The sequence below is a fragment of the Galleria mellonella genome, unplaced genomic scaffold, assembly GCF_026898425.1.
Source record: "Galleria mellonella isolate WM207_F2 unplaced genomic scaffold, CSIRO_AGI_GalMel_v1 utg32, whole genome shotgun sequence".
Taxonomy (NCBI): domain Eukaryota; kingdom Metazoa; phylum Arthropoda; class Insecta; order Lepidoptera; family Pyralidae; genus Galleria; species Galleria mellonella.
In genome coordinates, this window is record NW_026442075.1 from 8,076,145 (window position 1) to 8,101,450 (window position 25,306).

The window sequence follows — 25,306 nt, forward strand, 5'->3', positions numbered from 1 at the left end:
ATTATTTGTAAGGGTTTAAGCTAACTTAATTACTTATTTTCCGTCTTTATATTTTTTTCTAGAACGCAAAAAAAAATCTAAAGAATCAATAGATTTAAAAAAATATTGTACTCACTGCGCATATATGCCGATTCACAAAAAAACAAAGGGGGTGATGTTTGCTCGATAGAATAGTGAAGATGATGAATTCTTTAAACTGTGCTCTAACTGCTATTGAAATACATTGTCTTGTACATACAGGACGTGGAGAACTATGATCCAATTCTGAACCCAGTGCTGAACCGCGAGTTGCGGCGTACCGGCGGCCGCGTGCTCATTACCCTGGGCGACCAGGACATTGATCTTAGTCCCTCCTTCGTTATCTTCCTCAGCACCAGGTAACAAAAACTGCTTTATTCAAATATATTAATCAATTTAATAACAAGGAGTTTATCTTTTTTATATAACTACAAGAATTTCTCCAAGGCTTCGGGACTGGTATTGCGTTATTATTTTTTAATCGAAATACTTTATTTTCTCGAAATGGTCCCATGCTAATTTTCTTTTCTAAAATCCGATCCTACTTATCATAGATGAGCCGTAGACTTAATTGTCCTTCATCATATAAAAACTACAAAATTAACCTATTATTATGATAGTTTCCAAAATAATTTTCTTATTTTGGATAAGAACCCTACCCATTCATTCACACAAATCCGTTCAGACCCATAAGCATTATTGAGTAACAAGTGTACAAACATCTTTACAAATTTTATAACAATAATAATATATTGTATTTAATTTATATTTTCTGGCGATTGTAATTGGTTATATTTATCATGATTATACAATCTGTACTCAGAGATCCGACGGTGGAGTTCCCGCCAGATATGTGTTCCCGGGTGACGTTCGTGAACTTCACTGTGACCCGGTCCTCGCTGCAGTCGCAGTGCTTACACCGCGTCCTCAAGGCTGAGCGACCAGACATCGACACCAAACGCTCAGATTTACTCAAGCTACAAGGTATTGGTCTCAACAGATTATTCTAGAATCAAATAATATTTGAAAGGATTGACAATTTATTGTGCAAAAGCAGTCCAATCTTTATTATTTTAGTATTAATTTTAAGCCGTGACGAAATTATGCAGTACAATATAGTTTACACAGCTTATTTCAAAATAGACTTGCATTTATCTGCCAAAGGCCTAAGGTCTGTCTCAAGAGACCCATCTTCTTGTTAACTTAAAAAAAGTTCTTATAACAGAATATTTCTTTTACCAAACAATTAATGTGATTTTTGATTCTTTCGTTAATGTAACTTTATATTGTATTCAAGACTAAAAATCCAGCCCAATTTCGCTCGGGTAAATAAAATTTTCGAAAATATTATATAACCTATGTTACTCGCTAATAACGTGTCTTTCTATAGGTGAAGACATTTTTAAAATCGGTCAAGGTCTTTTTAAGTTTATCGATTACAAACAAATAATTAAATATTTCGTCTTTAATTTTAGATAATCAGATATATTAGTAAGATAACTAAACATCTAAAATAAATAACTTGATTTTAGGTGAATTCCATCTGCGTCTCCGTCAATTGGAAAAGTCTTTACTGCAAGCACTAAATGACGCCAAAGGCAAGATCTTGGACGATGACTCAGTCATAGCCACTCTGGAAACACTTAAGAAAGAAGCTGATGATATTGGACAAAAGGTAATAAATACACAAAAACAAATATTAGGTACTTTATTCCTTAAATCTCATATATTCTTAATACAAATTAATTTTACAGGTGGAAGAAACTGATAAAGTTATAGCTGAAATTGAAACTGTCAGCCAGCAATATCTGCCGCTATCTCAAGTAAGTACTTAAATATTCTAAAGAACAGGAGTTGTATCAAGTCCTTATTATATCACAATGTAAGCCTTTGTCTAAAATGACATACTTAGAGCTATGTGTAAATAAATAATTTCAACGACAGGAGTCTTGATTACGTCAAGTATCAAGTCCTTATTACAACACAATCTGAACCTTTATCTAAAATGCTTTACAAGAGAATATTGCTTGAAGTATTTGTTATTCCAAAAAGGAATAATCACAAAAAGTAATTATAATGACATCTTTAACTAAGAATGAGTAATTAATTCGTTTTATTATTCGCACATACCTGTTGTCGAAAGTGCGCATTGCAGTTATAAGATAGCATTTATTAAATAGACATTATAACGGTGTTCTGTGGCTTTCGTTTAAAATCAGAGAACGAAGTCTGAATTAACTATTGTTGATTAAATTGTATTGTATTTGCTAATAATATGATTATGTATTATAAAATATTGATAGTTGGTAACATAAATAAATTAATTTGTTCAGGCATGCAGCAGCATCTACTTTACCATGGACTCGTTGAACCAAGTTCATTTCCTATACCAGTACTCACTGAAGATGTTCTTGGACATATTTAGCTCTGTGCTCGTATGTTCTCTACTTACTGGTGTCACCGACTATACCGCTAGGCTGAAGATTATTACTGAAGAACTGTTTTCCGTATGTATTATTTTATTTTCCATTTGCATTAAATAGCCTCTACATATTGCGATTGCTAGAGATTGAAAAGATAACAAGAAACCCCTTTTAATTGACCTTGGGAGTGTCCAGAATAGCTCTTTTACTCAACTCTTCTTTCTTCCTCTTATTATATATATATATATATATATATATATATATATATTCTAAAATAATACACAATACGTACTAATAAACCAACCATTCTCAATATAGGTGCTAAAAGAGCGCTCTCAAAAATTTGCTATTTACAAAATCACCGAACTACATAGGTAACTGACACTTGTATTTTTTTTTTTTTTATTTTCCCTTGTTTTGAAATTACTGTTTAACAACAAGTATAATCGCTTCTTTTTTTTTTTAATAGTTTGTGTTTCGGTCGTAAGATCTTTAAGTCTCATTAGGGCCTTGTTGTTATCGTATCATATCGTCAGGCGGTGTACGAGCGCGTGGCACGCGGCATGCTGCACACGGACCGGCTGACGTTCGCGCTGCTGCTGAGCCGCATCCAGCTGAAGGGCACAGGCACGGAGGACACGCTCGACCGCTCGTTCGGCGTGTTCCTGCGCGGCAAGGAGGGCTTCGTGTCTCACGCTCCCGCCGCCGACAACCTCTCGCCGCACCAGCACCACGCTGCCGCCAGGCTCGCCACCAGGTCACGCTCACATACACATACACACTCACTCGTACACACATACACACACACTCGTACACACATACACACACACACATACTGCATCACATCGATTGCATATCTATGATTACTTATTTCACGAATATAATAAATTTGTAACTAGACGATACCTATATATAGAAAATATTTAAATAAAAATGTATAAGGGGACTTACAGTAACAAAAAATAATTAATTTATTTCATTCCTTCATTCATGAATTCTTCTAGTGATTTCATAAGACCTTATGAAATCACTAGAAGAATTTGTCTGTCTTATTTGGTTAATGTTCATAATTGCTAAGATATTTATTAATGGATTCAAATGGAATGGTAAACCTGACTATCGTTTCTTCTGGCAGTTAAGATTTCATCAAAACTCAACCGTGAAGGTTCCTCTGCATGGAGGTTAATGTTCATCATTGACTTGTCAGGTTGCCGCCGTTCCGGCGGCTGCTGGAGAAGGCGGGCGAGCTGCCCGAGCTGGGCGCGTGGCTGGCGCAGGCGGCGCCCGAGCAGTGCGTGCCCACGCTGTGGGACTGCGAGCCCGCCGCGCCGCCCGCGCCGCACACGCTCGCCATGTACCGCCTGCTGCTCATACAGGTGCCTAATTGAAAATTTTTTTTAAACCACTTAGGTGACAAACAAGCATACGGCCCACCTGATGGTAAGTGGTTACCGTAGCCTATGAACGCCTGAAATACCAGAGGTATTACGCGTGCGTTGCCGACCCTGAAGAAACCTCTTTACCTCCCCTTTGAAAAACCCCATGCTGTAGTCTCTTGGGAAAACCTCGTCAGGGAGCTCATTCCACAACCTGGAGTTCAACCGCGTTCAATACCGCCTGTGAGCCTGGGATCATCGACAATTCCCATAGCTCGTCGTTGCAACGAGTCGAAAGGTTCATATATAAATATATAATGTACCTGTATAAAATGCCCTATCTGTGGATAAATTCAATAATTAATATTTGCATGCCATTTGATGTGGCGAAACATAATGGCCATCTTATAAACTTCACAAATGCAACACCTTTTCTACAATGTTTCTAGCAAATAAATTTCATTTCATTTCATTTCACGACTTGCCTACACACCTGTACACGTCCACCTACACATATGCACCAACACACCAAACTACCTCCCTATCGACTTTTCCACCTACTAACCTGCAGCTAACCTCCAGCACTGTAACACTGATGTTCATGTTTATAGGCGGCAGTGAGTACTTCCCATCGGATTTGATCGAATAAGCCTTTAATTTGGTTTTCATTCCAAGTTATATTAAAAAATGCTGGATCCTTCTTCTGATATATTTTTATAGTCTTTTTAATAATTGATGGTTTATTTAATTATTGCAGATTCTTTGTTCATTACTCAGACAGCCATTATTATACAATGCTATTAATCACCCAATCAGTGTCCACCTCTAGTGATGCCCCATATACACTAGTGATGTGATCTTACAACATCTATTTATTAAAGTAATTAATTGTTACTTAATTTAACTTTACTTTTACTATTAGTGCTTTTATCACTTTATGAAGATATTTCTCAAAAAAGATAACATTTTTATAATTAGGGGGATGAGAAGAGAATAGGGGTACACCTACCTTTTTTCTTTTTTTTCGTGGGGAAATGCCTAATGCAGACCTATAAGCCCCGGGGAAAGCTTACGGGTACTGCCGGACTCCTACCGGCTAAAACCACAACGGCATCCCTCGCCGCGCCATAGTGTTGGGGACCCAGGTTCTCTTTCGAAATCCACCGAGCCCCAACGGCGTTGGCCCGCACCGGCTTGCGGGCCCCGACTCACATGTGGGACGGGCACCTGATGTTAAGTGCCCGTCCACTCTTTAAAGGGAAGCACGCGGGGATACGCGCGCAACTTCCCAGGACCATTTTAGGGGTACACCTACTTACAGAATAATGATATACGAAATTTTGCAAGATTTTTAAATATAAAAAAGGTTATCAATCCAGTGGAAAAGTAAGTGGTAAAAAACGGCAGTAGTCCTTCTCAGAAAATTAACTGCAAGTGATCGCAAAGATGCATAAAAAATCTCAATTCAGAGCAGTTAATTCAATTTTATGTTTATTTGTTTGTACACAGGCATTCAGGCCGGATCGTGTGATCGCGGCAGCTACGCAACTGGTAGCCGCGGTACTCGGCCCTGGATTCATGGCTAAGGCAGAAACTGAACTGGACCTCGTTTCTATCACTGAAAACCAACTGAACGCTACTACACCTGCTCTGCTTTGCTCCGTTCCGGGATATGACGCCAGCGGTAAACAATGCATTATCACATTTCATTTCATGAAAAAATTTTAATTTCTCCTTATTCAAATACTATTAAAATGTGGATTTAAATAAACTTTATGCAACATCTGTCTGTAACAATATCACCTGTTTGATTAAAAATCACTGCAAATTTTCTTGCAGTATTCATTTTCTTAATGAAAAAAGATCTAAAACTATAATCAATAGCTTTTTTAAACAAACATATTTTATAACTTACTTATTTTATACAATGTTATAAGCCTAGATTATATACATAGAGCATTGAGTCTTAAAAACAGGTCAACCTTTTGTCAGCTAATTGTTAAATTAGTTTTTTTTTTTTTATCAGTGTTTTAACTACTTACGCATACAATGTATCTTGACGTATTGTTTAATAAATGTAAAAAGTATTTACGCATTAAAAAGATACAGAAATTATAAGAAAATAAATATAAAAGTTATAAAAGAATCACTCATAACTATTTATCACGCAAAAGTTTATGAAAAATGTGACCCTCTTTTCTTAAAGCATTTGTATTGAGAAATTCTATCCATATAGTCTAGGGTTTTAAGATTATGACATATATGTAACATCGTTTATTATTGTTTTATTATAGGACGCGTGGATGACATGGCTACGGAAATGAACAAGCCGCTATCAAGCATTGCTATCGGTTCCGCTGAAGGATTCAACCAGGCGGAACGAGCTATCAACACCGCGTGTAAAACCGGACGGTTAGTAGTTATACATAAATGCATTTTTTTGGAGTACTGTCGCAGTTAAATAGATTATAATGATATTAATACTATGAATCTTTATTAGAATGTATACATAAAAACGTTAGTATTAAAGATCACGAGCGGAAGAGAATTTTGCTAATTGCTAGTAACCCTGGATAGTATCTGGATAGTAGAGATACGGAGATTGAAAAATGTAGCGTCGGATCGAGCCAGCAATTCGAAATTTACCACAAAATTATTTAGAATTCGCATACGTATTTTAAAATAAATTCAAATATATATACACATATAAAAAACGATCAGACCAATACAAAGAGGCGCACTCTTGATGTAATATTCCTGAAACCTTTAAAAGATCAGTCCGTTATGCCACTGAGGTCATCACAACGCTTATATTATTAATGATATACTTACCAGGTGGGTGATGCTGAAGAACGTCCACTTGGCGCCCGTGTGGCTAGTACAGTTGGAAAAGAAATTGCATTCGCTATCACCACACCCCAACTTCCGGCTGTTCCTCACTACGGAGATCAGCCCCAAACTACCGGTGAACCTGCTGCGCGCTGGCCGCGTCGTCGTTTTCGAGCCGCCGCCTGGCATCCGTGCCAACCTGCTGCGGACCTTCGCCACCGTCAGTATACCTCTTATGTTATTCTACCACCACGTTACTGTCCACTGTCCATGCCTGCTTCTATTTATTTTTCTCCTCTAGACAAGATATAAATAAACGAATCGATCAATAGAATCATTTCACGAAATCTTAATTACTCAGCGCTCTCTATCCCTTTACTATGAGCGTTTGTGCTTACCGTCTATTTTAATCATTATTTTAATACTATTATAATACGTAGCTATATATTATTTACAAAACAATTTTAAAATCAAACAGTGAACCTTAAAACTGAATAAAATGGATTCTATAACTTTTACAATAAAAAATAAAGCCAATTTTTTTTAAAAATATAAAATTTTAATATAATGTGTTGTACTACAGGTGCCCGCGGCTCGTATGATGAAACCTCCATCGGAACGCGCGAGACTCTACTTCTTGCTGGCTTGGTTCCATGGTACTACAAACACTAATAAAATAACGCTTTGTCTATGTATATTAACACGTTGTATGTTCTTTCCATTTGAACGTATCTCGTCTTACAATTACAATTGATCTGCTAAGTAATAGTGAGTTAATTCCATTATTACACTCACAACCGTAACTCACATATGCTCATAGGATTACAGTTTTAGTAATCAAAACAATCTGCTTATCCATAAATCGAAATTTATAACCTAAGTTGTTTTAATTATTTATAATTTCAAATTAGCCAAAAGATATTAGCACAGTCTACAGTTGTATTTATTTTATAGGTATTGTGCAAGAACGTCTTCGTTATGTGCCGCTCGGTTGGGCCAAATACTATGAATTCAACGAGTCGGACCTGCGCGTCGCTTGCGACACACTCGACACCTGGATTGACGCCACTGCTATGGTGAGATTTATATTTATATTTATTTTTTATACCATTGAGATAGTTTTAGCATAGCCAATTAACGTAAACGATAGTCTCAATAATCCCATTGAAGAAATTACCCCAATATTTTATTTTTGCCTCGTTACATCCTTCACAATAGACTGTAATTTTTTCACTGCCTTTTAAATGATACTGAAGTTTAACAGTTAAGATTCCACACGTATCTAAATTCTACACATGTCAACAATTAACAAAGTTAAAAATCCTCAATCCTCAATCAAAAAATACCACACCATATAGTAGCATTATGTTACTAAATTTCGTAGGGTATCACAAATGCTTCGATTTGCCAAAAATGATTTATACTTTAGAAAAATATAAATTTATTAAATAAAAATATAAATTAGGTGTCACAATATATGTATCTAACGATGACGTAAATAAATGGTGTCCATAAATAATGTATCAGGGCCGCACCAACCTGCCACCGGAGAAGGTCCCATGGGAGGCACTGGTAACGCTACTCTCACAGTGTATATACGGTGGCAAGATCGACAATTCGTTCGACCAGCGCCTACTGCACTCATTCCTCTGCAAGCTATTCACGCCGCGGTCCTTCGAGGCGGACTTCGCGCTTGTCGCTAATGTTGATGGCGTAAGTATACGAACTATCCATCTTCACTGGGTTCCTTACTGGATAGATTAACGGATATAAGTGCCACAAGCTTCTGTTCGGAAAGATCTACCTTCATCCACTTTCATAAGTCTCATGAATAGGGAATATTTTTTTATGAAATATACCAAAGTAAATTTTTATTATGCTTAAAGCTTTTTTTAAAGTTCCCTTTTTTATTTACTTTTTTTAGTAAGAGTTTAAATTTTAATTATTATTATTTCAATTAATTAATGCTTTGAGGAGTGATTTTAATACTTTTAATTCTTCATTATATCCAAAGAATTTTTCGTATTGATCTGTTATCAAATTATAGTTATATATTTTTTAATCATTAATTACAACTACTAGGCAACTGGCAACCAGCGCCATATCACGATGCCGGACGGTAACCGCCGCGATCACTTCCTTAAGTGGATCGAGGAGCTGTCCGATCGACAAACTCCGTCCTGGCTTGGACTGCCCAACAACGCTGAAAAGGTAACACACTGTTTAAACATTTTAAAATATATATTCTATTGATTCCTTTCAGCTTCTCAGAGGCTAACTATAAGAGATCTCTCCATGGGATGCGTCCACCGCTATGTTCAATCTTTTTCATGAGTTCACTGTAAAGTGTTTACGATGAAGATTACAACAATGACTGCTACTACTGATTACAACAATGAATTTTAAATTCGTAAATTGTGAATTCTATATGCACTTGAGAACATTTTTTTTTTTATAGTATGGTATTATTCTCCTATTTACAAATATATTTTTATTGTTTCTTTTTTAAATATTACTTCTATTCTTACAGGTTCTTCTAACCAATCAAGGTAGTGACCTCGTATCAAAACTACTCAAAATGCAACAGCTCGAAGACGAAGAGGAGTTAGCATATAATGCTGCTACACAAGATGATCCCAGTATGTTTTCCTCGTTTTAAATTGGTTTCATTATTTATCTAGTACATAACAACTACCAGATCTAATGCATAATTTACAAAAGAAAAATTTGCTAAATGTGTTATTTGCTAAGTTGTGTGTGTAATTTGCTAAGTAATCATATTTGTTTAGATGCAATGGTGGTAGAAGGCGACGGACGACCTGCTTGGATGAAGACCCTTCACCAGACAGCTACAAACTGGTTGCAGCAACTGCCAAAAGAACTACCAGTAAGGACATTTATATTTATTTTACACATTGGAATACAAAAAGAATAATATAAATAAATAAAAAACATAAATTTCTTACTTGTATCGAGTTTCATGGTTTTGAGTGGTTTTTTTTTATCTTAATGTTCTTTTATCTTTCTGATATAAATAGAAATCATATATTTAATGACATTGCTGTCTAATAAAACACTTATATTACAGACACTTCGTCGCACAGTGGAGAACATAAAGGACCCGCTGTACCGGTTCTTCGAGCGCGAAGTAGCCGCCGGCGCCTCTCTGCTGCAACAAGTGTTGCACGATTTACGGAACGTCATCTCCATCTGTGAGGTATGACACTGTACTGTTTATACATTTACATAGATATGCTCTGTATATACCATACCACATCAGCCATTAACTGCCCACTGCTGAACAGAGGTCTGCCCTTATAGGGCAAACAGATTGACAATTGTAGCTGTGGTGATGTTTTAAGAGGAACGCTATTGCCCATCCTACGACCATTAAATTCCTTCGCCTTTTACGACACCCACAGGAAAGGAAGAGGTGGCATTCTATGCTGGGAACCTTATGGCAATGCTCTTTATATACGACATATTAATGGCTTTTCTCGTCTTTTTCTTCTAAGATTTTAGAATCTTAGAAGAAAAAGATATCCCTTTCAGACCTGAATGACACGGGCGTGAGTTGTAACTTAAAAAAATTCTAAAACCGCGCGCAATTCTTTTTTACGCACGATTACGCACGAAGCTGAAATAACATGATAGTGAGATTCTAAACCAGCCAATAAGAAATCATTGTAGCGCTTAGGTGGTGCAGTAGTCTCGTGCGTGCCGGCAAGATGGCTTGGCTCCAAAACACGAAAATATGTTTAATCTGAAAGAAAAAAAATCTTGGGTCTGAAAGGGATATACAAAAATCAGTATTGATACAATTGTAGTAGGTATTTTAACATAATTAATTTGATTATATATATAAAAATAAGAAATAATTATTTTATCACGTAATCTCAAGAAGAAAAAAATAAATTTGCTTCAGGTTGCAGCTGAAAATCAGTGCTTTGCTTTTAAGCAAAAGTATCACTGAGCTGTAGCCTTTTTGGGTCACTGCGACACACTTGGTGAAAACATATCTCCAATATTCATTTTATGTTTTATATGTTGTTTTATATTTGAAAAAATGTAAATAATCAAATTGTATCATTTTATTCATTAATTTACGTGTGTTAAATGGCTCAAATAAAGTGTTTATCTATCTATCTATCTAAATATTTTTTAAACTAATTCCTTATCTGATTTATTCTTTTCACAAATAAAAAATCATTTCTGCCCAACGGCAATGGGCCGGAGTGGTATGTGACGGTGGGCGGGTCGTGTGCGGTGCGCAGGGCTCGATGAAGCAGACGAACGAGACGCGCGCGATGGTGGGGTCGCTGGTGCGCGGCATGCTGCCGGCCGGCTGGCGGCGCTACGCGGTGGCGCGCGGCTGCACCGTGCAGCAGTGGGTCGGCGACTTCGCGCAGCGGGTCGCGCAGCTCGCGGACGTCTCGCGCGCCGTCGCCGACCGCGGCGCCAAGCGGCTGCAGGTACACCTGCCACATCTCCTCTACTGTTCTTTTTTTTTATACAACTTAGAATGGCAAACAAGCTGACAGCCCACCTGATGGAAAGTGGTAACCGTCGCCTATAGACATGAGCGGTGCCACGGACATAACAGAGTATACTGTTTCGCCCATGATACCCCTCATACGTTGCCATTCCTGAGGACTCAGATGTTATTCCTCTGTACCCTGTAAATTCACGTCATATCCCACCCTTCATACCGAAACACAGTCATGCAAACACAACTGCTTCACGGTAGAAACACGGATGGGACAGAGGTACCCAAGCAATCGACTTTTGTACAAAGTCTCCCTCTGTTCTTTTTTTTTTACAACACAGGGGGCAAACGAGCATGCGGCTCACCTGATGGTAAGTGACTAAACTAAATGTAAGTGACTGTTCAATCAAGTTTCATTAAAACTCAATATTTAATTTGAACTTTTGTGCACAGAGTATCCCAGTTTGGCTCGGCGGCCTACTCAATCCGGAAGCGTATATTACTGCAACCCGACAATGCGTAGCACAGGCCAATTCGTGGTCTCTTGAAGAATTACACTTGCAGGTAACGAAACATTTGGCAATATATTTTATTGCATTTTAATATCGTATTTATTGTATTTTATGGTTTCAATAAATATAAAATAAATTTTAGGTGACGATTCCTGATCCGGGTACTCCAACAGAGAATGCTCAATCAGAATGGTCGTTCTCTGTGACGGGATTGAAGTTGCAAGGCGCCACAGTAAAAGGGAACCGACTATTATTGACTAACACCATCATGGTGGATCTGCCACTCACTGTTCTCACTTGGATACGGTAAGACCCTCTTGTATTTGAAAAACAAAAATATTTTCTAATTCTATGTATTTGCATTAAAAAAAAAATATGATACTAAAACGACATGATGATAAAACGATACTCTCTATTTGCTGTAACAATTCATTCAATGTCATTCAATTAATACTGAGATGTTTATTAATAGTAATATAGCCTATCAACGTCACACGTGGCAATCCCTGGTGAGTGCCTGAGATTTAGGAGGTTATGATATTTACTTTATAAGATATGAAGGGATGGTGAGATAAATACACCACTGCCAATCGTATACTATCTATAGTACAATACTGTACATAGTACTCTTTTCTGAATATCTGGTCATCCTAATGTAGTGCTCTTTTTTAATAGGTAATAATAGAATGATAATCCCGCCTGCGCTATCTATATGCGTTGACGGAATACTAATAAAGGATAATAGATGAAAATGAAAAGACAGGTCAGTTGCGCCATTCTGATGATTTTATGTGGACAATTCCACATAAAATCATGATGCAAAATAAAAGCACGATGGTTTCCAGAAAAGACCCCCAGAAGGTTGACCTGACAGGATATATTTAAATAACTTTATTGACCAAATGAAATATAGTACAAAAAGCGGGCTAAATGCTAGTTAGTAACATTCTCTATCAATCACACTTTTGGGATGAACTGTGTATATTGCTAATAATGAGGTTGCTATTTTTCGTTATTAACAATCTCCCGTCCCTCTTCCCCTCCCCTCCTGTGGCTAGTATTTGATTAATAATAATGGTGTGTTCGCAGGGGCGCGGAGCCAGCAAGCGCCGGCCAGACGCTGACGCTGCCGGTGTACCTGAACAGCGCGCGCTCGGAGCTGCTGTTCACGGTGCGGCTGCCCATCGCCGCCGGCCAGGAGCCGCATGCCTTCTACGAGCGCGGCGTCGCTCTCCTCACCTCCACCGCGCTCAACTAACGCGCTCACATTATACTTACATTATGCACCGCTTCACAAATATGTATACCAGTCCTAACTATTCCGCTTTATAGCAAATGTAATCGGTATTATTTATTATATATATAAGCTTGTTTCTATTCAATAAATATTTATTTATGAAACATTTCTTTTTTAAATATAGACTCTGTCTAGATCCTATATAATAATTTATACTCTGGATAAAACTAACCAAAACTTTTACATTAGGATACTAGTCAATTAATCGTCCCAACTACGTTATTACTTACGTCTTAAAAATAAAAGTTATTTTAATAGACAATCAATTTATGCTTAAATATTTGTAACAATTGTGATTTAATTAACAAAAAAATGTCTATAGGCAATTGTAAAAAAATGCTTTTAATAAATTCAACTTTAGGGCATCAGAGATATGGGATAAACTCGTCTAAGGTTTGTTTATTATCATTAGATGTTAACGTTATAACAGATGCTTTAAATCAGTAAATTTAAATATTTAAAATCTGAATAAAGGTGTTTGAAGATAAAATAATAAATAGGTTGTCCTTATATTAGTTTATTTCATAAGAAATTAATTACAGAGATACCACATACACAAAAAAGTAATCTAAACAACTGGATCAATTCAACAACTGACTGGTTCCCTGAATGCCAGTCTTCATACCCGGAGGCTTTTGTTTCGGCAACCTGGAACAATATAATAATAGATACTCAAGTCTTTGTTAAGTGTCTATAGCAGTGTTTCCTAACCTTTTTTGTGCCATTGCCCACTTGAACATTTCAAAAATTGTTATGCCCCCATACATAATGTTTCCCGACAAAGTTTACTTGACTAGTCTAATTCCCAGTTAAAATTTTGGTAATGTCAAACGAAATTATACATAATAATAATTTACAGAATTTTTTAAATTATATTATTATTATTATTTTTTTGTTACATTTGGCACCAATATGTACTCGCAGCATTGCATTTAAATGGCCCGGAGCAAGAGGGTTAAAATCGCTTCGAGTAAATGGGGAGAGGGCCCCACGTTGGAAAACACCAGTCTATAGGGTAGTATGATTAATTCAATCTCCAATATAAACATTTGAAAATCGATATAATTATATTGCAACAATAAAACTACTGAAAGTCAAATATAATAATTGGATAACAACAAGAGCCCCACCTGGTAGATATTATTTTTCGTGGCGACGAAGGATGGATATACTCTCTTTGCTTCTCCCATAAAACATATTTCTGATGGAGACGTTGCCGTCGTCTGTCCACGTAGCTTATCTAAAAGGATTTCAATACAATGTCAATACCAGTTGCAGTTGCACACACAAGAAAAATAGCGTGTGTACAATCTTTAAAAATGTAAACTAAACTAACTAAACCGTAATAGTAAACTATGTAAACTAAGTAACTAAACCGTAATAGTTATACGATTACTGCAAACAGTTCTTATTTATAATATATTTATAAAAAATAACATAAAACAACCAACAACTAACCTCAAAATCTGTGGGATAAGGGAAAGAAGGTAATGATGACTTACTTTCATATTAAAGAAACAGAACTTTGAGAAAGCCATAAGTCACATAATTTGTAAATGTTTCAAATGACTTCAAAAAGAACGAGGTTCTTAATTCAATTGTATTTTTCTTTTTGCTTTCTCATAAGTCCGTCACTTATAAATCGATTTGGAAAAATCTTTTTTTCACTTGAAAGGACATGATATACTTACAGATTGATCTCAGAAATTTTATTAAAACCGGTTCAGTAGTTTAGTTTTAATATTAAAATAACTTGTTTTGCCACAATTAATGACTTTTTCCATTAAATAATAAATAACAAACTATGATCATAACTCACAATACAACTAGCGGGTATCCACACGAAGGCTGTAACTAGCACTACAACGCCTACGATATTATCTCGCAGGAAACCCAGCACGTTGTTGATGTTAATGTCCTCAATGATGTCCCAAAATCGCTCCACCACGTCTTGAATTGTTTTCTCGCATACACCCTAAAACATGTCAAAATAAACCATATTACAAATCCTATTAATATTAATCTTTATCCTTTACTATTTTATCCTTACTTTGAAAGTGGGTTTGTTACCTCTTAATCAACCAAACACATGAAATTTGATACACTACGTGTGTACCAAATACATGTACGGTCCTATTTAGAATTGAGAAAGACATAGACTACTTTTTATCTCTGTCTATCAACATATCCTATGCAAGGAGATGATATCATTGATAACAAGTACTTTCAAATAATTGAAATAATGAATGTTAAATTTTTTTAATAATATTTGGATGTTTATTACCAATCATGCTAAACGGCAAATAGAATTTGAATGAAATTTGGTTTGAAGGGCGTGAATTTACAGGATACAGAGGAATAACACTTGAGTCCTCAGGAATGGCAACGCATGGGGGGTATCGTGGGCGAAACAGTATACTCTGTTATGTCCATCGTGTCTGGTCTATAGGCGACGGTTACACGTTCCATCAGGTGGGCCGTCAGCTTGTTTGCCATTCTAAGTTGTATAAAAAAAAAACACAGAAAATAATATTAAAATGAGATACTTTTAAATTTTAATTAAAATTTATAGCACTTATAATGTATGGGGTTCCGATAATATGTAAGAACATCTCGGAAATAACTAAGTAAGTTACTATAATATACAGCTCACCTTATTGCAAAATCCTTGAATACATGGTGTGCCGTCTGGCAATATGTCATTATGCGCCACAGGAAAGCATGTCTTATTCAAACTTTTACGGCAACAGCGCTTGCATGCGTCAGCAACTACAATAAACGTAGAAGAATTCGGATCATATCATTATATAATTATTAATAAATCTCTAAATACAAAAGGTAAAAAATTGTAATTACCGATATCGCACATGCAGCTGTGCATGCCCTGTGTTTCGCAGTACGGCATGCAGGTCCCGTTGCGGCAGCGGCCACGTTCAGCGCACTCGTGCTCGTCCGCTATCGCCGGCGCCTGCCCATCATACACACGCTCATTAACGTGACTGTTTCACTAAGGCCACGGCATATCTGATATTTCTATTTATTTCTGAGTGAACTCGTGCGTACGCACAATTCTTAGGCAATCCTTAACTGACTTCAAAAAAGAGGAATCTAAATAACTAAATGAGATTATATTTTTAATGCAGGTATGGTTTTTACAAGGTATTATGAATCTATTTCAATCTTGACACAAATTTTATCCAGATTTAAAAATTCATTTCTATGGAATTTTTAAATCTGGATAAAATTTGTATGTTTATTTATCTCTATAAATAAACATTTTAAATCGTAGGTTTATGAGAGCCCAGGATAACCTATTACCTTAACTAGAATTACCAGTGCCCGAATTAGCAACTTTGCCGCACCGGGCAAAAATTATATTTGCCGCCCTTTTTACAAGCTTTCATAAACGTCAAAAAGTTGGACCCAGAAAGTCACTGGCTGCGGCACAAGTCGGTGTGTATGTGCACCTTGGGGCAGTCAGCGGAGGCGCCATTGCAGGTAGCCTCGCCCTCGCAGGCCGAGTGCGCTGCCTCGCGACACACCACGCCCGGCGGCGCAAACACACAGCCCGCGCAGCATGGCGAGTTCTTGTCACTGTACAACAATACACCTCACTAAGCACTTCTAATGCCACATTACCGGAAGGACGGGGTAGTTAGTAACAGAAATTAATGGCCATGTTTCCAGAAATACCAATTAATAACAATAGGTTGACACTCCATTAAGTCGACTGTCATCTTGTTTGCCATTTCATATTGCATAAAAAACATATACACTCAATTCTGCGATCCCCCTAGAAATCATCATGATTCAATTCCAAGTAAATTTGTCACTAGAGACCAATTAACCTAACTTCATTCTCACCTTATCATCCCTCATTGATGCTCCCCAACGCATATTGATTACACAGGCGAGGTGACTATATCATTATCATCTTATAAAAAAAAACACTGCGTTTTTATTATTTACATATATACATAATATAATGACCAATGTAGTAATTTATACCAAATACTATACATATCGCAATATGCGTATAAAACATTATTAATATGCTTTGAGACATTTTTAAAAGTACCGATTATAATTATTAGTAAAAACTACTGATGTATTATGTTAAAACTGAGGGTTCCACCGTATTTCTACTAAAAGAACTAAACTGACTGAATTGTCGATAAAATTGTTCAATATCTAAGTTCAAGCAATAATAACTATTTACCTGCAAACGGCTCCTTGACTTTTTCTCAATTTGCAGTTTTTATCGCAACACATATCATTGTCTTCCGTACCTGTAATGAAATGAGCATATTAGTTGCTTCACTGGATTTAAGATATCTACCAATCACAGGCACTCAAGATTTTTATATTTCTATCACCAAATAAAACATTTAGATGATATTAAATGTATTAAATGATATTTAATTAAAAAGAAAAAAATATTCAAATATTCTCGCCTAGTAAGCCGGCGTCGCATTCCTCGCCACCTTCAACACGCAGATTGCCACAGAAACTCTCCTCGGGCTCTGAGAAGCAGCGACCAGACTTAGCCTGCAGCACCTTCCTTATTGAACGTAAGCTGCACGGGGAGAAGCGCTGCAACACAAATATATTCAATAAATAAAGTTCTTTTTACTATTAAGCATATTTCAAATGCATACTAAACATTAGTTAATTGCGCTCCTAACCTCTAAAATACAAGTCTGACCTAGTTTAGGGAGTAAAGTAATAATGGTAATAAAAACATTCAAAATAATCTTAATAATAACTTTTGTGTTAAGTCTTCGAAGTTTATTTATTTATTTTTTGCTAAGAAACACATTTTTATAATTTTAAATATATAAGAAATATGCAAAGTATCTACTAATGGACAGGCAGTTTGATTGTCATTCCCAATTGCATAACAAATCCAGTAATAATGTTAGAATATGGTTTCTTTTCATGCAAAAAAAATTAAAGGAAAAATAATAAAGCTGTACTAACATAAGTTCGTTTCTATTTAAAGAAATATAGATGTAAAAATACTAAGACATAACATCTAAAAACACATGAAGGCAACCACAAATTTTTATTTTAATGCTAGTGTCAATTAATTTTACAATTCAAGTCGTATAAAAAAATTAAGAGGTGTACGTACCTTGTTGTTGACGTCATAGCCACTGACACTGTACGTGTACATGAGGTAGGAGCCGCCCTGGCTGGCGGCGGGCGAGCACTCGGCCACGTCGGGGTCGTGCTCGGAGCCCCAGTTGTGACCGAACTCGTGCGCCGTCACCAGGTCCGCCTCGCGCGTGATCACCCGCTGCCCGTAGTGGTTGCGCGACGAACTCAATCCCGAGTTCAAGTACAGCGTATAGCCGTTCTTGAAATATTCTAAAAGTTTTGTGAATATTTTTAATTTGATTGTATTTAAAAATATTGGTAATACACTTCACTAAATTTGTAACACCAAGTAACCCTTATTTATGTTAGTATATAGTTATATGAACAAAACAAATAGCCAACCTACAGATCTGCTTTGATCTGATTTCTTTAGTCATGATAATTTTGGCAAAAAATTAATCGAAACTCCCATGGGCACGGGAGATAATGGGTTTCGCTGGTGCTTAACCACGGGAAACACGTATAGTTCTAAATGAACTCGTATGTTTTAAAACTTTGTCATTGAGCATTTTCTGCTTTTATCCTCCTCATAGGTGAGCAACACATTATTTTATATACATTTTATATAAATTAATTATACAACAATTTTATATAATTTTCTTCATAAGATACATAATAATCATAAGATAATCAAACCTAAAAATTAATCATGTTTGTCGACCTCTATTGCATTACGTTAAAACCTGTAATAATAGGTTTAAAATATATATACACATATGATATATAATTATTACAAATTAATATAAATAATAAGCAAAATCCCAAAGCAATATGATATTAAATAACCTATATAAAAATAAATATTTAAAGCAAAAAAAAACAAATAGCAAAACACTCACACTATTGCACCAAAACAGCTGAAAACAAAACAACATATATAAATTAACTAAAAGTATATTCCTGAACATATTAGAAAAAAAAAACTACACAAATGGGAAACAGAAACAAACTGGCTAAGCAAAAGAAGAACTAAAAGATTCATGTATTCTTTTTATCATTATTATTAACATGTGATATGTATCTATACTCTATTTATATATTTTCGCTTTTAGGCTGCAAAATTGAATAAAAAATACAATTAACATTTTTTGTTGTGTTCACACACACACACCGAGTTCTTAAAAAAAAAAAACATAATTTATAAGTTTTTTTTACTTATAAATACAAGTCTAAATTTAAACATCATTGAATCATATTCAAACAGCCAAAAGTAGCCTCTATGTCTGTGACAGAAGATCTCATCCTACTCCCAAAGAAAATTATCATCTCCTTTTGAAATGAAGTTTTCGTATTTGTATGGAAAGGTAAAAATCACTTACCAGGTGTACATATTCCTCCAACAGAGTTACGACGCGGCGAGCCAACGTAAGCCAACCCTAATATACCGCCCTCGAATTTAAGGTCAGTAAATAAATGTGCCAAACAAAAGTCCTTATGAGAGTACTCCCGACTAAATACCTGTATGACAAAGTGCATTTTGAAGATTAATACTTTACAAATGGACTTGTATCAAGAAGATAAAGCATTACACCACATTTGTTTATCTAAGATTTCAAAGTACATAAAAGGACATCTATTTTTTACTAAACGACTACAGAACTATTTGTAGAAATTTCGCAGTAAATTACTTAATACAATGACAAAATAAAATCAGAAACTTAAAACTAAAAGACTTATAAAAGTACAGATGAAACATGAAAACTTGTACAGTTTCCTTTCCTTCCAAGTGACTATACTAGAAAAATTATCTGAAAATTATAAAATTTAACAAGCAAACATCTGGTTTAGTAGTCATTACCTCGAGTAGATTCCGTACGTCCCACTTCTCACGCACCATGTTATAGTGCGCCTCGCCGCCACGGACACGCGTAGGTTCTGAGTGAACCAATATCTTCTTTATTACGAATCCCATACCCTTGAAACCATCCATATCCTGCCAAATATTTTAATTAGAAAAAAGGGAGTAATAAAGATTGGTAGAGATGTACAAGTAAATGTTAATACTTCGAAATTAATAAACAGTGGAGGGTGTAGTTTTGTGTTTCGGTTGAATCGGTACCGTCTCATCAATTTCTGGTGTTACAACACTGTTGTAGTATTACTGCAGGATGGTACAAGTAGAAGGGAAATATTATGTAAAAATAAACAGCCAAGCGCGAACGTTACTTTTTTTACCTATTACAATGTCCATACGCCCGTAAAACATAAGCTGTAGATAAATATGCGTGCAATATTGTATTGATAAAACATTAGCATGAAGTCCACTGCTAAAGTGAACCTAGAATGAGTTTATTATGTTTTTTTTAGAATAAAGGTATATTTACATACAAACCTGACGATCTTGCCAGACAGTATCATTATATATTTTATGAACACGATCTATAAGACTAATCTGAAAAAGATAAATCATTGATAAGCCAAACTGCTTAAAGTCTAGAAAAAACTTTAATTATCTATATAATAAGAAGGCATAAACAGAAGTCACATGTAAAATTTATATATAGGATAAATTTTATACAATTATAATACTTATAAATACATAAGTTACGAAATTTTGAAATAGGAACTGGGTATACTCTGAGTGAATAAATTTAAGACTTATAATACAAACCAAATAACTAATTGTCGATTTAGTGTTACTGCTCCCCATTTCTTGAAAAAATCTATAATCTGCTACAAGAAGCAGCGGGCACCTGGTTTTAGTAGGGGTGTACTCATAATCACTTTGCCGCTTTGGCCGTTTCACCTCCGGCTGCGAACCTGACTTGTCTATGACTTGTGACTGATTTAAATATTTGTCTTTTTCCAATTGTTCTTGTTTCATCTCCAAATTATTAGCATCGTCGTCATCGCCATCATCATCACCCTCTTCTAGTTCTAAATAAATAAAGTCAACTACATTAATGTGATGGTACAAAAAAAAAAGTTAATTGTCTATTTAAATACAATGGCAACCATGTTTTACTGAAATTATCACAGAAACACTTTCCAATTATTATTATAATTTTTTTAATTAATTTAAATTATTAATTTCAATAAGAACTCGAAACATTAAATAAATCAATATATTTTTTTTTTTATTTGAACTACTATTGGACATTTAAAGATTATTCGGTTTAATTACTTGCATGTTAATATTTCATTAAGTTCCTTTGAAACAGTTAAAATATTAATAAGAAAATGTTTGTTTGTTACTTATTGGGGACTTAATGGTTCAACCAATCCTCATGAAATTAGGTATAGATATAACATGAGAAGGATATAGACTAATTTTTACCTTATATTATTTTTTATACACCCGTCACACACAAAGTAGCAGGCAAAAACTATTACACACTATAATACATATTATATTATAACTATTAATAAAATACAAAACACACCTTGACCTTCCTTGACATAGCCACAAACACGGGGCTTTTCATTATTAGCAGTGGCCCAACTAAAATTTATGTCAGATGCTCGATATGTAATCATTGTTCTATCACCCAGATGTGGCAAGTGGCGCCAGGAGGGCTGAAAAATAAAGTGCCCAACAATATCTTTCTGTATAGTGTATACTCAGTACTCAGTAGTTAATAAAAATGTTTACTTGTATAATAACAAGTAAACATTTTTATTTATGACTAGTGATACAGCCCTGCATCGCCTGATAGAATTTTCGAGAATAATTTATAGCCTATGTTACTCACTGATAATATAGCTTTCTATTGGAGAAAGAAATTTCAATCTGAGTAATAGTATTACAAGCTAACAATCAAACCTAGGTTTGACACTTGACAATTTACTATATAATTGCAAATGTTTATTTGCTTACTGATTATTGGAATATGAATTCTATATATTAACAATATTTCTATTAAATAAGTTTTTAATTAAATAATTCTATTTACAAAATTAAAATATAATAAAAATACAAGTATTACTTATTTTGTTACATACTTATCTATACAATATTATAAATTTATATTTTTTTAAACCTAGTCATAATCATAACAATAATGTTTGAAAAAAATAACAGTTGATAAAAAGAAAATGTCAAAGATAATTATAATGTAAAACTCTAATATATATGTAGGTCAATATAATAACTGTACATAATAACATACCTCAATATGATATGTTTCTTCTGGAGTATGAATGACTCCAGTAACCATACCATCCTCCATATGTAATTTCACATCTGACGACTTCTCACCAAATACTCTGCCAGTATAAAAATTATCACGATCTGTAAATCAGATTTTTTCTCTTTATCAAACAACTTAAAAAAAGGAAGATGTACTAGATTAAGTTTTTTACATTAGTTACCTAAAACTGTCATTTATAAACCAATTTAAATATATTTTTTTTTATCTGTAAAGTTATATTTAAGAACTAGTCCTGTGGAAATTTTATCAAAATGAGTTTAGTACTTTGGTTTATTTCAATCAAAATAATTTGCTTAACCTTGATTGATAATTGTATTAATATAATCAAATATATTGAAAATGTAATAATTTTCAGGAGTACATATAAATTCCAGATTTATATAAATATGGCTTAATATGGAACAAATTTTAAATAATATAAATATTTATTTTGTCATAACTTTGTAATGGTTGTTGCATGTTAGTAAAGACAAAATTAATATTTAACCAACCATTGTAATATTACCTTATTGCACCACATTTTAGCAATAATCTTCATTCATTCATTCATTCATTCAACAATAAAATCTATATTTATGTAGAGATTTTTATACATAATAATCTAATATATAAAATTCTCATGTCGCAGTGTTTGTTACCAAACTCCTCCGAAACAGCTTCACCAATATTTATGAAATTTCGTGTGAATATTGGGTAGGTCTGAGAATCAGCCAACATCTATTTTTCGTACCCCTCAATGATTAGGGTGACCCACCCCTAAATAATTTTTTGTATTTCTTTGTTAATTTTTTTTATTTTTATTTTATTATGATTTAGCATTGAAAAATACATACAAATTAAAATTTTCACGCTTTTACGATCAACCCCTGTTTTTAAGTACGTTGTTTATTTTTATATGCCACAATAGGGTTGCAAGATGACAATTTAATATAATAATTGTAGTACAATATATTTTCATGTATGGTTCTAGAAATAAAGTATATGGTACAACAATGTTCGCCAAATCAGCTAGTAATATAAAAATTAATATTGATAAAGGATAAATTTAATGTTCATAAACAAAAAATATTGCCTTTAAATAATTATTATTACAATCCTTTAATAACAAAAGATGGAAAGATGCCTTGGTAAAAGTGTGTATTTAATAACAATTTTAATAATGTAATTCTAATAATATTCATTTTTGTAATGCCTGAATAAAGGCTTATTAATTTAGCTTATTTAGATATCAAACTTTTTGTGCAAACTTAACAGATTCACAAATAGTTTTAACAAAGATAAAATTACAGTTTATTAGTAAGAACTTTATATAATAAAAAATAAATCCCACAAATACTTACCAACATGAACTGTGCTTTCTTTACCATCTTTATCTACTTCATATGCCTTAAAATTAGAGTGCAACACAGTGGTGTGCGGGTGCAAAATAAGTCTGAACTGTTTGCCAAGAGTTTTGAATTTTAACTCCTTAATAGTATTAAAAGGATGGTTGGACATTTTAGCCCCTCTCTTCACTACATTATGAGTAAAACTTGAAGCATGTAATGTCTCAAAATGCCTGAGATTTTTATACAACGAACCTGAAACAAAAATTAACTAACACTAGAAGAATTCCAATGCTTTTAAAAGGTAAATGCTGTTTATTTAAAACATCTGTCGATTTTAGAGACAACTGAAGTTACTTCAAAAGTAATATATGAAATATACTTACAGTTACCACAAATACACCAAAAAAATAGGGAAAATAGACCTAAAAGAAAACTACTACTCTTGACACCCATTCTAGCTAAGAATATTTCTTCTCTTTTCGAAAATTTTCATTTGAGAGAATAGTTTATTTCAGAGTACAATATAAACGTAGTTGACTGCTGTACTAATAATCTGTTAATTTATAAAAAAAAATGTCTTCGTGATAAACAATTTCAGATTCAGGATCTGTCAAAAGAGTACATAACTAAGAGAAAAGAGAACTTACTTCATATAAGTCACGTAAAACCACTTGGTCAGGAATATCATACCAATCTACACAAAATCCTCTTTTTTCTTGTTATGTTGGCCAGCCTGACTTTCATTGGAATTGAATAGGGTTCTAATTATATTATAGTGTGATAGTAGAAATAAGAATTATGTGATAAAAGAAATATATAAATTTTATGTCATATTGCATGTTCCGATTAACATTTTTAGCAAAAATAAAACATAGATAACATTTTTAAATTTATTTATTATCTTATACAATATTACCTTGAGATCTCAATTTTTGTTTACTATTAATATTATTAATAGTAAACACACGTTTTTAACACCTCCCGTAGTTACTGGTAAGTTTCTAGAGTAGACCTCGTAATAGAGTCAATATTAATTATATATAGTCGTAATTCCCACGTTAAAATAAAAAGAAATATGAAGTACATACACATTTGACAGTATTTTTGTGAGTTAAGTTGGCACTATTCTGATTTATCATTTAACAAAATGTTGGCTTAATATTTCCTGACCAAATCCATACATTGAAAGCTAGTATGGAAGTTACATAAGGCTGAACCTGTCTGACCAAAAAATATATCTACCTTACAAAAAGTAAAACGAAAATGTCACCACAAAATAGTAATAATTTAGTTTAAAAAGTTAACAGTGGCTGCGAAACCTGGAAAATGTTACCTTTTCGATGCAACAACACAATAAAATATATGAATATTTTTATTGTTGTACCACAATCGATACATGCTTCAATCCAAAATATCGATCTCGATAGTTGTCGTAAAAACGCTAGGCTATTTCACAGTATTAAATTTTTAAACTTTATATAAAACATGGATAATAAAACAAGTACTTGTTTAATTACTTTATTTTCTTCTACTTCAATTTATAATATATATCTTTTGACAGGCGAGTAATGCAAATTCTCTTCAGTACATTAAACAAAAATTTAAAATTTTGTGCCAAGATAAATAGCATCTGAAAAAGAACATGTATTTTTTTAATGCGTGACAATGACATAGAAACCCCGGCTGTGCTATCGGTGTATACTGACGGGTTACCAGTGAAAGGTGA

General features: G+C 34.2%; 2 protein-coding genes across 4 annotated transcripts in view; one reads left to right on the forward strand and one right to left on the reverse strand.

Moving 5' to 3' along the window:
• LOC113510799 (dynein heavy chain, cytoplasmic) overlaps positions 1-13,045 on the forward strand; it is a 54,393-nt gene extending 41,348 nt beyond the window's left edge. For all 3 annotated transcript variants that reach the window (XM_052896227.1, XM_052896226.1, XM_052896228.1), the window contains 21 exons: positions 241-377; positions 842-1,002; positions 1,551-1,693; positions 1,773-1,841; positions 2,352-2,525; positions 2,978-3,198; positions 3,649-3,817; positions 5,327-5,501; positions 6,112-6,229; positions 6,653-6,866; positions 7,230-7,302; positions 7,601-7,722; positions 8,174-8,359; positions 8,729-8,857; positions 9,177-9,285; positions 9,436-9,533; positions 9,735-9,863; positions 10,921-11,118; positions 11,586-11,696; positions 11,787-11,950; positions 12,734-13,045. In XM_052896227.1, the coding sequence (XP_052752187.1) occupies positions 241-377; positions 842-1,002; positions 1,551-1,693; positions 1,773-1,841; positions 2,352-2,525; positions 2,978-3,198; positions 3,649-3,817; positions 5,327-5,501; positions 6,112-6,229; positions 6,653-6,866; positions 7,230-7,302; positions 7,601-7,722; positions 8,174-8,359; positions 8,729-8,857; positions 9,177-9,285; positions 9,436-9,533; positions 9,735-9,863; positions 10,921-11,118; positions 11,586-11,696; positions 11,787-11,950; positions 12,734-12,902 (3,069 nt within the window). In that variant the 3' untranslated portion in view covers positions 12,903-13,045. The remainder of the gene's footprint in view (positions 1-240; positions 378-841; positions 1,003-1,550; positions 1,694-1,772; positions 1,842-2,351; positions 2,526-2,977; positions 3,199-3,648; positions 3,818-5,326; positions 5,502-6,111; positions 6,230-6,652; positions 6,867-7,229; positions 7,303-7,600; positions 7,723-8,173; positions 8,360-8,728; positions 8,858-9,176; positions 9,286-9,435; positions 9,534-9,734; positions 9,864-10,920; positions 11,119-11,585; positions 11,697-11,786; positions 11,951-12,733) is intronic.
• A 397-nt stretch (positions 13,046-13,442) lies between these two features.
• LOC113510798 (ADAM 17-like protease) lies at positions 13,443-24,208 on the reverse strand. The gene is made up of 17 exons (XM_052896230.1): positions 23,964-24,208; positions 23,593-23,832; positions 22,211-22,332; positions 21,485-21,617; positions 20,713-20,978; positions 20,434-20,493; positions 19,900-20,034; positions 19,421-19,559; positions 18,076-18,311; positions 17,396-17,534; positions 17,161-17,230; positions 16,409-16,535; positions 15,798-15,909; positions 15,595-15,710; positions 14,761-14,916; positions 14,072-14,181; positions 13,443-13,589 (listed from the first exon to the last, which is right to left on the reverse strand). Exons 1-17 carry the CDS (start codon positions 24,031-24,033, stop codon positions 13,523-13,525), a joined length of 2,298 nt encoding a protein of 765 aa, XP_052752190.1. The 5' UTR covers positions 24,034-24,208; the 3' UTR covers positions 13,443-13,522.
• Positions 24,209-25,306: the final 1,098 nt, after the last annotated feature.